The sequence below is a fragment of the Fusarium phalaenopsidis genome (assembly GCF_050370095.1).
Source record: "Fusarium phalaenopsidis strain FUZ10S chromosome Unknown contig_32292, whole genome shotgun sequence".
Classification (NCBI taxonomy): Eukaryota; Fungi; Ascomycota; class Sordariomycetes; order Hypocreales; family Nectriaceae; genus Fusarium; species Fusarium phalaenopsidis.
Window position 1 is genome coordinate 3302052 of NW_028145410.1, and position 12463 is coordinate 3314514.

At 54.7% G+C, this 12463-nt stretch overlaps 5 protein-coding genes across 5 annotated transcripts; 3 read left to right on the forward strand and 2 right to left on the reverse strand.

Moving 5' to 3' along the window:
- Window positions 1-380: 380 nt before the first annotated feature.
- On the forward strand, window positions 381-1873 carry LRP88_05276 (pyridoxal phosphate-dependent transferase; the record flags this gene model as incomplete). Its single annotated transcript, XM_083241834.1, has 2 exons — window positions 381-771; window positions 822-1873. The coding sequence occupies 2 exons, from the start codon at window positions 381-383 to the stop codon at window positions 1871-1873; spliced, it is 1443 nt and encodes a 480-aa protein (XP_083102982.1).
- Window positions 1874-2506: 633 nt separating this feature from the next.
- LRP88_05277 (proteasome regulatory particle lid subunit RPN7) lies at window positions 2507-4083 on the reverse strand (the record flags this gene model as incomplete). Its single annotated transcript, XM_083241835.1, has 3 exons — window positions 2507-2705; window positions 2760-3568; window positions 3625-4083. The coding sequence occupies 3 exons, from the start codon at window positions 4081-4083 to the stop codon at window positions 2507-2509; spliced, it is 1467 nt and encodes a 488-aa protein (XP_083102983.1).
- Window positions 4084-5029: 946 nt separating this feature from the next.
- LRP88_05278 (MDR family MFS transporter) lies at window positions 5030-6773 on the forward strand (the record flags this gene model as incomplete). Its single annotated transcript, XM_083241836.1, has 3 exons — window positions 5030-5212; window positions 5265-5698; window positions 5756-6773. 3 exons carry the CDS (start codon window positions 5030-5032, stop codon window positions 6771-6773), a joined length of 1635 nt encoding a protein of 544 aa, XP_083102984.1.
- A 657-nt stretch (window positions 6774-7430) lies between these two features.
- On the forward strand, window positions 7431-8855 carry LRP88_05279 (mRNA (guanine-N7)-methyltransferase; the record flags this gene model as incomplete). Its single annotated transcript, XM_083241837.1, has 1 exon — window positions 7431-8855. The coding sequence occupies one exon, from the start codon at window positions 7431-7433 to the stop codon at window positions 8853-8855; it is 1425 nt and encodes a 474-aa protein (XP_083102985.1).
- A 336-nt stretch (window positions 8856-9191) lies between these two features.
- On the reverse strand, window positions 9192-11209 carry LRP88_05280 (ERMES complex Ca(2+)-binding regulatory GTPase GEM1; the record flags this gene model as incomplete). Its single annotated transcript, XM_083241838.1, has 2 exons — window positions 9192-11065; window positions 11200-11209. 2 exons carry the CDS (start codon window positions 11207-11209, stop codon window positions 9192-9194), a joined length of 1884 nt encoding a protein of 627 aa, XP_083102986.1.
- Window positions 11210-12463: the final 1254 nt, after the last annotated feature.

Here is a 12463-nt window from a genome sequence, read left to right on the forward strand (position 1 = left end):
CAGCGTCCTCCCCCGCAGTGCTACAGTGTATGCTTCCTCTCTCTCTCTCTGTCCGTTGCCTGTCTGCGCACGTCTCTCTTACTCACACCGATCCTCTCATCCTTGTCTGGTCTAATCCCCCTTGGCCCGAGGCTTGCGGCCTCAGCATTGACATTAACAATTCCCTCGTTGTCAAGATTGGGTGATTCTGTTGCTAACTCGTTCGATGTTTTTTTGCCTTATATATAGTCGGTACCCGTGCTAGTTGTGCTACCTCGACTACTACCCCGCGACGACCCTTACTCGCGTCGACTCCTCATAAATATACCCCGCCAAAAACTTCTGCTCTTATCTTGTCCCCCCACCATCAGTCTTTCTCCTTTTCAACTACCACCGCAAAAATGAGATTGACCGTCGACAACATCAACCAGCACATTGTTGCTGCCAAGTACGCCGTCCGCGGTGAGCTCGCTGTCAAGTCCGAGGAGTACCGAGCAAAGATCGCCGCTGGCGACGCCGCCGACCTCCCCTTTGAGCATGTCATCTCGGCCAACATCGGAAACCCTCAGCAGCTCGACCAGAAGCCCCTGACCTTCTTCCGCCAGGTCGCCAGTATCCTCGAGAACCCCCAGCTCCTCCAGAGCGAGGAGGCTCTCGTCCAGCACCTCGGCTACAAGACCGATGTCATTGAGCGCGCCAAGTGGCTCCTGAGCAAGGTTGGCTCTGTCGGTGCCTACAGCGCCAGCACTGGTGTCCCTGCCATCCGCGAGAGCGTCGCCAAGTTCATTGAGCGTGAGTTCACCCCTTATAGGATAGACCAAACCTCATCTAACACCTCCCAGGCCGTGATGGCTTCCCTGCCGACCCCTCCAAGATCTACCTCTCCGCCGGTGCCTCGTCCGGTGTGAACACGCTCCTCCACACCATCTGCGCCAACCCCAACACCGGCATCCTCATCCCTATCCCCCAGTATCCTCTCTACACTGCCACCCTCGCTCTCCTCAACGCCAAGGCTGTCCCCTACCTCCTTGACGAGTCCAAGAACTGGGGAACCGACCTCGAGATCATCCGTGCCTCGTACGACAAGGCCGTCGAGGAGGGCACCGACGTCCGATGCATCGTCATCATCAACCCCGGCAACCCCACCGGTGCCTCTCTCCCCGAGGAGGACATCCGCGCCGTCCTCGAGTTCGCCAACGAGAAGAACCTGGTCGTCATGGCCGACGAGGTCTACCAGACCAACGTCTTTGTTGGCAAGTTCCACAGTTTCAAGGCCGTCCTCCGACGCCTCCAGGAGGAGAACCCCGGCAAGTTCGACGGCCTCGAGCTCGCCTCCCTCCACAGTATCTCCAAGGGCATGGTCGGCGAGTGCGGTCACCGTGGTGGTTACTTTGAGCTCGTCAACTTCGACCCCGAGGTCGAGGCCAACATCTACAAGTTCATCTCCATCATGCTCTGCTCCCCCGTCATCGGACAGTGCATCGTCGAGCTCATGGTCAACCCCCCCAAGGAGGGCGAGCCCTCGTACGAGCTCTACCAGAAGGAGTACAACGGCATCTTCGAGGGTCTCCGCGAGCGTGCCACCGCCCTGCACAAGGCCTTTTCCCAGATGGAGGGCGTCGAGTGCGCCGCCCCCCAGGGCTCCATGTACCTCTTCCCCACCATCACCCTCCCCGAGAAGGCCGCCGAGGCCGCCGCCGCCGAGGGCCGGAAGCCCGACGAGTTCTACTGCATGCGCCTCCTTGAGGCCACCGGTATCTGCGTCGTCCCCGGCGCCGGCTTCGGCCAGAAGGAGGGCACCCTCCACTTCCGAACCACCTTCCTGGCCCCCGGCACCGAGTGGGTTGGCAGCATCGTCAAGTTCCACCAGGAGTTCCTCGACAAGTACCGATAAAGCGATTGATAGCATTGGCTACGCGTCGCCGGTTCAGCCCCTACCAAGAGGTTCGCTGCGAACCATGGCGGGGTTGCTGCCAGAGGGGCCTCGGCGGTTCGGGGCCGAAGTCTTCGGCCGTGGTGTCCGTGGCATGAGGCCCATGGTGTGTGGAGGCTTGTCATGAAAAAGAGACGGGTTAGTCAAAGGTTATGGTCACAAATAAAAGAGAAACAAATGCAAACATTTTAGCGTCGGGCTAGATAGATCTGGATTAATAGAGGCTCAATCTAGCGTCCATACCAAGTTCAAGTTCATCCCTTGAGGGTTGTCGTGATGCACTGACCCCTTGCTGGTCGGCGCCTATCGTGCCACTCCAATGTTGGTGATAATGGACTTGACTGAGTTATTTTACATCAACACATGTGCTCATCAGATAAGTATCTTTGTGACCACCACGCCTTGACGTGGGCATCAGCCCATGTTTTTTGTTCATCACCGGGACACCAGCCAATCTATTACCGCAATGGCTTGTCTAATCCATATCATACAGTCAAACAAATAGGTAGTGGGCGTGGGCAATCTCTCCTTTCCCATCCTCGCCCAGAGCAACCCTGCGTAATTGGCATGATATCAGAGGCTCCTCCCTCAGCTCTACGCCCTCTCGCTTCCCCTCAACCGCACGGCCTGGCCGTACTTTTGGAGCTTGGTGATGAGCTGATCGCCCTGGCGGACCACGTCCTGGTACTGCTTGTTCTTGTCGTCGGGGCGGTTCGTCTCAATGACACCCTTGCCTGTGACACGGTCGATGGTGCAGGGGATGCGGCCGGCGGCGATGAAGCGGGCGAGATCACTAAGGGTCCAAGTCAGTATATTCTCTCACTTCATGGGGGGTAGAGACTCTTACCGGTCGAGGAAGTCGACGGTCACGCCAAAATCATTGGCCATGCTCTCAAGGCCAACGACGCGGTAGCTCTGGAGCAGCTGCTGGTAGGCGCGCAGGCGCATCTCACGGATGAACCAGCTCTTATGCTCGTGGAGGTAGCGGTCCTGGTTTAGGAACTGCTCCTCAACTTCGGCAAGAGACCGGAAGAAGGTCTTGTAGTTGCCGTTATAGAGGCTGCTAACAAGGAGAGCCAGAGGGCTAAAGTCGATGGCCAACTCGGCCTCGGGCTGGTCGGTGCTGGTGCCCAGAGTGGTCAGGTTGACGGCGGTGGTGGTAGCAGTCTTGGGGGCCTTGACGCCAGTAGTGTCGTCGGCACCAGGTCCAGCGCTGAGGGCACCGCTGAGGGCGAGCAGCTTGTCCTCGCCATCTCCGAGGATGGCCTTGATCTCGGGGGCATCGACGACCTTGGACTTGAAGTCCACGCGCTTGAGAGAAACGGAGCCTGCGAGAACCGAGTAGACGACAAGGTTGGAGTAGGTGCAGAGCTCGTAGCTAGTAAAGGTGGAGAGAGAGTCGAGCAGCAGCGGGGCGGCGAGGTTGTAGGATCGAACGGTGAGGAGGTGAAGACCCTCGTAGGCCTTGAGGCGGTTGCGGCGATCCCAGTCACCGCCCGTTTCGACCAGAGACTTGGCGCGCTCGACGTGCTTCTTTACGAGGGGCTTGTCTCCATAGAAAAGGCCCATACGTATTATAGCGAGGACGAGGTCGATCTTGGTGCCGAGGATGCCCGTCTTCTCGAAGACGCTCTCGTAGGCGGCGATAGCCTTGTCCTGGGGGTGTGTTAGCGGGCATACGTATAGCATTGCTTCGAGTTCTAGAGACGTGCCTTGTCGCCCACCCGGGCCCAGAACTCTGCGCGCTTGCCCTTGGCAGCCATGATCTCAGTATCACCAGCCTGCTCAACAGCCTCATCCTCCTCCTTCTGGAACTCCTGCAGCTCGCGGTCATTGTCCTCCTTCAGCTGGTTATACAAGCCCTCATCCCAAGGGAGGCTGATGACGGTGGCAGCAGGCTTGGTGGCGACCATGCCAACAAGGCTCGACTTTCGACTGAGGGGCCTGCCGGGAGCAGAGGCGCCACCCTCGCCGATGGTGTTCAGGACGCCGTCGAGGGGGTGGGCGAGGTACCGGTAGAAGGGAGCCATCTTGTCCTGTGCGATGGCATCTTGCAGAGCCTTGACGGCGGCTTGTTGGGCGGTCTTGGAGGCATAGGCGTTTGTGAGGGTGAAGACGTGCTGCGAGAGAGGCAGCAGTGGCCATTTCGCGTACTGGGGATCGGAGCCCATGATGGCGGCGGGCGGGAGTGTTTTATCGGGAAGAGTATCAGCTGGCGGTATGTGTATCGATTGCGTGCGTAAGGTGGGAGATTGGGGGTTGACGGGGGAACGTGCTGGTGGTGACTGTTGATGTTTGCGATGATGGATGACGAGAGAAGCTTGAGAGCTTGCTTGGTGTTGAGGTCAAGCACCCATAACGGCAAGGCGACAGCTGAGTGGCCCGGGCGCTGTTGCTGCAAGGCTCCAGCGGGACACGCACTGGACGGGAGGGAGGGACTGGGGTACGTACCGTTTGCGGCAGTGGATGGGAGCTTGAGAGCTTCATCCTCAACTTGACCTATAACTCATCAAAATTCATCAATTCGAGGTTCAAAATTCTATATAAATTCAAATGATAATTAAAACTCAACTCATTCTACTTTGAATCAGCTTTTAAGCTGCGGCTATGATGCTTCTCAGCCACAACACAACCACCACCACCCGGGTACATACGAAACCCGACTCGCAACAACTACACCATAGAAATTCATCATCGGGTATGAATACGATTATTCCATCATCAAAATGTCCTTCTCCGTCCTCCGGCCCATGTCCGGCCGAGTGCTCAACGACAACCGAAGGCCACACGCAAAACCCAATCCCCGTTCGGGTATCTAGCCTCAGTTCGGTCCCGGTGCTCACTCATCCAGCCAATCAGAGCTCGTATAGCACTCTCTTCAACCCCGACGCCGACCATGTCCGGCTTGAGCCTCACATCATCCCATGGGATTCGGTCGAGAATCAAGTGTTGGTTAAAGATTCATCTCATGCATCTCAAATTTCGGTCACAGTCATGGAAGCCCATAAATACATGCTGCCCCTCGACGGGCTCAAGAGGTCTCACCAGCTTATCATCCTCAACAAACACTTACAACCATAACAACTACTATAATTACTTACAACAACTTTAACCACCATGGCTGTCGATACGCAGCAGGGTCTACAGAGGCAATCAGAAGAAGCCATCAGACTTGAAGACGGGCCACATGACCCCAAATCTGAGCCCGAGACCTCAACCAACGACCAAGCATTCATCTCAGGTGGAAAGCTTGCCTTGATTCTCGCCGCCCTTTATGCAACCATGTTTCTTGTTGCCCTGGTAAGAATGCCCTATGTCATTGGATTTCATTCATATACTAATCATGTCTAAGGACCGCACCATCATTGGAACCGCAGTTCCTCGCATCTCAACAGAGTTCCATGCTCTAGACGACATCAGTTGGTACGCCAGCGCCTACCTCATCACCAGCAGCGCAACCCAACTCCTCTGGGGCCGTATCTACACCTTCTACTCGACAAAGCTCATCTTCATCGCCGCCGTCGTCATCTTCGAGGTCGGCTCCGCCCTCTGCGGCGCTGCCCCCAACTCGACCGCCTTCATCATCGGCCGTGCCATTGCCGGCATGGGCTCGGCGGGCATCTTTTCTGGATCTTCCGTCATTCTCACCCAGATCCTTCCGCTTGAGAAGAGGCCTATGTATATCGGCATGATGGGCTCCATCTTTGGTGTTGCTTCCATTGTCGGCCCCCTTATGGGCGGTGCATTCACTGACAACGTCACTTGGCGATGGTGCTTCTATATCAAGTCAGTTTACCCCTAATCCCTTTTAAATATTTCACACATTGCTAACATGGCTCACAGCTTGCCTATCGGAGGCGCTGTTCTCGCTGTTCTCTTCGTGTTCCTTCATGTCCCCCAAGTAACAAACACAGAGACACTCAAGAGACAGTTCATTCGCATGGACCCTATCGGTACCGTCTTGTTCCTCCCCGGCATCGTCTGCCTTATTCTCGCTCTTCAGTGGGGCGGTGCCTCCTACCCCTGGAGTGACGGACGAATTATTGCACTCTTTGTGGTGGTCGGTGTCCTTCTCCTCGCTTTCATCGGCGTTCAGATCTGGCGCCAAGAGGATGCCACTACTCCTCCCCGCATCGTCAGCCAGCGCAGTGTCGCCTGTGGTATTGTTTATGCTATGTGTATCGGAGGTGGTATGATATCTCTCCTCTATACGCTTCCAATCTGGTTCCAGGCTATCAAAGGCACATCAGCCATTCAGTCTGGCATCGACACCATTCCTCTCGTGCTATCTCTCGTTGTGGGAGCTATCATGTCAGGAGCCATTATCACCCGTACCGGATACTACGTCCCTTGGATGTTCGTCGCCACCATCCTGACTTCGGTCGGCTCGGGCTTAATGACCACTTTCAAGACAAACACTGGTCACTCAGCATGGATTGGCTACCAGGTCCTCTTTGGTCTTGGCCTTGGAACTGGTATGCAACAGCCCAGCATGGCCGCTCAGACCGTCCTGTCTCAATCAGATGTCTCTATCGGTATCTCCCTCATGTTTTTCTCCCAGTCCCTAGGTGGTGCTGTTTTCATTTGTATTGGGCAGTCCATATTTGTCAATTACCTTTCCAACGGTCTCAAAGCGGTTAGTGGAATCAACACTCAGGCGATTCTCGAGGCCGGGGCAACTGCATTATCCGATCTCGTTCCGGCCAGCAAGTTACATGAAGTCTTAGTCGTGTACAACGACGCCTTGCAAAAGGCCTTCATTGTCGTTGTGGCCGTATCTGCTTTCATGGTGGTGCCCGCTCTCGGTATGGAGTGGAGGACCGTGAAGAACAAGCAGCAGGGCGGAGAGGAGCAAAAGTGAAGAAAAAACAAGGATCCAATCTTTGGAACAGCTTAGTTGTAATTGATCGACATTTCACCACTCTGCGGATATAGACTTGCATGGCTTCATGGGGTGGGGTAGGCCTGCCTTGGGTAGTATTCCAAGGATGTTTGTTAGATATATAGCATATTAATAAATACTCATTATATATCCTCTTCTCAATGGAATTTCCTTCGATGTGTCTGTTTAGTGAGTGTCTTGCCAAAATTACAACCATGGTCATTTGTCTATGTCATTTGCCTCCTTAGAGGTCTAAAAATCAAGAGCGTCATCCCGTGAGCAGGGCGATCCAATATGAGAAATAACAACGCCCACTAAACTTGCAGCCAAAACGGGCAACAAATACCCGTACCATAGTCGATCAGTTGCGTGATAGCAGGTGTGGTCTTTGGAGCACATCTTCTCACAGATAGAGTGGGCTAATGATATAGGGTAGGCAACTTGCAAATGAGTGAGCGCACCAAGCAGGTGGTCCGAGCGCCCGCATGCTCCAAAGGAGAGTTGCGCCTTTGTTGTACCTAAAGTCAACCTCACTTCTTCTCCCTCTTCAATCCAAAAAACTGAATTTTCTTCTTCAACACTACAAACTCCCCATATTCCGAATCAAACCAGAATTCCCAAACCAATACCTCCACAATGGTTGGAGACTCTGGCCACAGGCGCGCCGATGACCGGGGCCATCGCAAGCGTCCTGCCAACGATGAACCCCAGGACGATCTCCCCCAACCCTACAACGCCAAAGAACTTCAACCCGCCAAGCGACGCGCGCTTTCGCCATCCGAACAGCCGCGGAAGCAGAAGCGACCCGGCGCGCGCGCGCGAATCTCAGAGGCCGAGCGAGAGGCCATCCGACAGCGCCAGCTCGATCGAGAGCGCCAAGCCGCCGCTCAGCAGGCTGCCGAGGAGGAACAGAGCAGGATCCGGGGCATCAACGATGTCGTGAGACAGCACTACAACAATGTGCCAGAGAGAGGGCGCGACTGGCGGACGAGGGACAGCAAGATCAAGGGACTGCGCGTGTTCAACAACTGGATCAAGAGCTGCATCATCCAGCGCTACTCGCCCGATGAGGACCACACGCCTGGCTCGCGCGAGGCAGGTCGCTCCAGCGGCAAAGAGCTGCTCGTACTTGACATGGGCTGCGGAAAGGGCGGCGACTTGAACAAGTGGCAGCAAGCCCCTCAGCCTATTCAGCTCTACGTTGGCCTGGACCCAGCCGACGTGAGCATCGACCAAGCTCGCGAAAGATACAGGGCATTGAGCGGCCGTGGAGGGCGCGGAGGACGAGGTGGGCACCGAAGGCCACCGGCTCGTCTGTTTGATGCGCGATTTCACGTCAAGGACTGCTTCGGAGAGTCCATCGAGAACCTCGACATCATTCAACAGGTGGGCTTCGACCCTTCACCTATGAACCGCCGGGGCTTTGACGTCGTCAGCATGATGTTCTCCATGCACTACGCCTTTGAGTCGGAGAAGAACGCGCGAAATATGCTGCGCAACGTCGCTGGTGCTCTCAAAAAGGGAGGCCGATTCATCGGCTGCATCCCTAATTCGGACGTGCTCGGTGAGCGAGTCCGCAAGTTCAATGAACAGGCTGCTGCCAAGCGCGAGGCCAAGGAAAAGGAGGCTGACGGCTCAACAACGCCTCCCGCCGCTGAACCCGAAGACGGCGAGCTGGAGGAGGGCGAAGCTGAGCCCACTGCCGAATGGGGCAATAGCATCTACCGCGTGCGCTTTCCGGGCAAGACACCCGATGACGGCGTCTTCCGTCCCGCCTTTGGCTGGAAATATAACTTCTTTCTGGACGAGGCGGTCGAGGAGGTGCCCGAGTATGTCGTCCCGTGGGAGGCATTCCGTGCCCTCGCCGATGACTACAACCTTGAGCTGCAGTTCCACCGCACCTTTCCCGAGATCTGGGAGGCCGAGAAGGATGACCCGGACCTGGGTCCTCTGAGCGAGCGCATGGGGGTTCGTGAGCGCGGTGGTGGCCCTCTGCTTGTCTCAGACGAGGAGATGGAGGCTGCCAGTTTCTACATTGGCTTCTGTTTCTACAAGGTGTAATACTCCGGGGCGGCGGGTAAACTCATCAAGTCATGGTACGAAGCACACGGATATGGGCGACATTGGTCTCGAGAGCAAGCGGAACACGTAAACAAAAGCATGGCGGTTTTATTACACCTTTATTTACCACGCTAAAAGAACGACGGAGCTGGGTATCATAGTCTCTCTTACTTTCTGAATGGCGAATTTCAACATGTCCTAATAGAGGCCTTCCCTCTCTTTCCGAGCCATCAATTCCAAAACAAATATTCTCCTGAGAACATGACAGACAAAACGGAGTGTTCGTTTGATCTTCCGTTTTGCATGGCATCTCGTTTCCCATGATGGGCAAGTACATCAAATGGCATTAGTTGCACGACGCCAAATCATCAACGCAGCAACGCCAGCACAAGCTGTTGCTCCGAGTGCCACATAGAGACTTGTTCGGTCTGGCCCCTCCTCGTTGCTTTTGGGAAACGCTGTGCTAGGGTTCGTGGCTGCATCAGCAAATGCGACAAAGAGTTCGCTGATGCTGCCCCAAGTCACACTGACGTGCAAGGGTAGGCTCATACTGAGCGAAGAGGCGTATTGGTCTGGCTGAAGCTCGCTCCGCTGGTTGGTCTTGTCCTTGTCGGCTTTGAGCGCAGTGTAGATGGAGGGTAGTTCATCTAGGTGCGGGTACTTGGAGCGCAAGTTGACAATATGCGAGAACGAGTCTGGATCCGAAGAGTCGTAGGCGTAGCAGATGAGGTCACAGGCATCCAGCTTGGCCTGATTCTCCAAGATTGCAGGCTCTAGTTCCCCGAGCTCTTCGAGGATTAGATAGACCTGCTTACCGCCTGGGAGTTCAACGCTGTTGACAGCTCGGCGCGGCTTGATAGTGGGATGGTAAAGACCATCGAAGGGACGGTTGAGGAAAGAGTCCAGCAGAGCAGATTTGCCTGCCCCTGAGGCACCTAGGACATAGCACAATACGACGTTGCGCTCTACGCGGCCAGGTCGTCTTCTCCTCTTGCGGGGTTTGGTGATCTTCAGTGCGGCAGTGATTGGATCCTTGGGGTTTGGTGGCTCAAAACCGAGATAGGCCAGGTACTCGATTGTGGTTTTGGGCTCAATAAAGGTTGTCATGCTCCACTGGGCAAGCCATCCCTGGAGAGTGATATGGCCAGCTTCATTCCTGACTGTCGAAGAGGGGAAAGACGAATCTGTCCATGAGCTTGGGAGACCTGAAGTTGGAGCGAACAAGGCCTCGAGCTCTCGATCATTGAGACCACCATCGTTATCCTTGTCAAAGAGAAGGAATAGATCGACAAAGAATCGATATCCTGCAGGACTTAATTCAGCTGATGCGTACTCGGGAACATCGAATTTTGGTCGGATAAACTTGTCTTCCAGGCTCAGGCTGTCGGTATAGTGGTACTTCCGAAGGATAATCCAAATAGTTTCGTGGCGTCCCTTCTCAGCATACAGCTTGTTCAGCTGCAAGAAGCCAGGTAGGTCGATGCCCCTTTCCAAATCAGAAGTCGGTAATGTCTTGGAGATACTGAGCTTAATGTTGTCCAGGTCGTCTGCTGTCAATGGTTTGTCGAAACAGCGGGCTTGAAAGTCTCGCATCTCCTGCTCGTTGAGATATCCATCCTGATCCTTGTCGCATAGGTAGAAGATGCGCATCAAGGCACTGACACAGGCAGGCTTAAGATGGCCCTCCTTGTAATCAAAGAGGGGAGCAATTGGATGGGTTACAGCCTTTTGACAGAGGAAGAAGACTTCGTTCACATTGCGATGGTCTCTGGCGCTGGTACGGATGCAAGAGTCGATCTCGCGGAATTCGGCCATAACAGGTAACATTTCTTCCTCAACCACCTGGGGCGTTGTTCCCTGTCCAGCAAGATCGGACTTGTTGGCGCAGAGAACGACAGGGACGTTGACACCAAGTGATCGAAAATAAGGCATCCAAAAGAGGGCTACCCTTTCATAGCTGTAGTGGTCGGCATAAACGAGTAGGATGACATTGCATTTTCGAATCTCTTTACGGAGAGTGGTTCGGTCTTGTGGACGGGCGGAGGTATCGACGATCGTAGTTGAGACATTTTCGGGAGTTCCGATGCTTGGGGGGATAGTGATTTGGGGGAGGACGGGCTGTATCCTATTGGAAACGAACTGATCTTTGACCAGCGAGGCGATGAGGCTGGATTTCCCGGTGCTCTCGTCACCGCAAACACATATGCGCACTGAACGAAGAAGAGTTAGTTACCTAATCAAGTAATATTTCGATTGGCACTGCGGATGTAGATTGATCGACTATTCGAAAAGGCAGGATAGGATGGCGGGCAAGCATGATGGAGGTCATGACAGGGAAGCGTACCAGCAGCCATGATGGATATGTTACTCAGGTTGTCGGTCAAGTTCTGTTATTACCAGTGGTCCATGACCTGTGGGGATGAGTGTCTGGAAGCGTTATCGGTCGTTTGGGAGTGATCCTTGGCCAAGGTATCAATGGCAATGGCAAAAGCTCAAAGAAAGCCGAGTTGGGTTGAGAGTATTGAGCAAAGCGGGCGGGTAGCAATGATATGAGGCCTCAGGCTCAGCCCAGGAAAGAACCGGAGCAGCGGGAGATGGCAGGATAGTGTCGTCGGCTCAGACCAACTCAGCTCAGGCCATGAATCTATGAATCTGTTGGTGGGACAGACGCAAGATGCAAAAAGATGCAGTCAAAGCTGGGATGGCGATGATTGAAAGAGGTGACGCGCCGAGCAAGGATTGGGCGGAACTGGGGACGATCGATTACAGATACGTACCCGCCGTCATCGAACCGTACGAGCAGCCTGAGCCTCTCATTGCTCCACAGCCACTGAATCACTGGACTCGCAGAGGGATTTCAGCCTGTGGGACAGCGGCCTTTTCAGTGGACAGAAGGCCGAGGGCGCTAACTTCTGGGGCCTTTCAGCACCCGGCCATGGACTCGCCTGTTGGACGGGTGGTGCGATCCGTGATGGTCATGCGATTTGTTGATCGAGAGCCCTGAAATGACGGATGCAGGTCGAATGCAGGCGACTGCATTTCGAAGCAGAAGAGTGCATATGGAATCCAGCCCGTCCCGTCGTCTCACGCGCCGGCAACTGACGTGAGGGATAAGAGGAAGCGTTCTGTGGTTCATCTCATCCAATGTGGGTAAGTTCATCACCAAGTGGATGTAACCCCATCACGTGCCAGCCTCCCCCGGACCGTCGCGCCAGGACTTTCCGTTCCAGCTCACGGATTCTGGATCCGAAAAGCCCGAGGCGGAAAAATTGGCTGGTTAATTCAAAAGATGAGACACGGAAATAAACCTGTATTCCAAGTGATATATCACACTGCCGATGCCTTCATATTTTTGTCGGCAAGAATTGGTCCCTTGCGGTTTTTGGAACCCCATGACCCAGTGGGCAGCTCCTTCCTTCTAGAGCCGAATGCACCTTCCCCAGTTCTTACCCCACACAATGGCCTGCTTGCTCGCGTCCGATGATTCCAACCTGCCACTCACTGACCGGTTCAACCCTCCTCCTTGGCTGCTTTCCCCCAACCAAGACTTGAAGGAAGAATCTCGAGTCAAGACTACTTAGCGAACAATCCTTTGTTGGCCTTTTTTT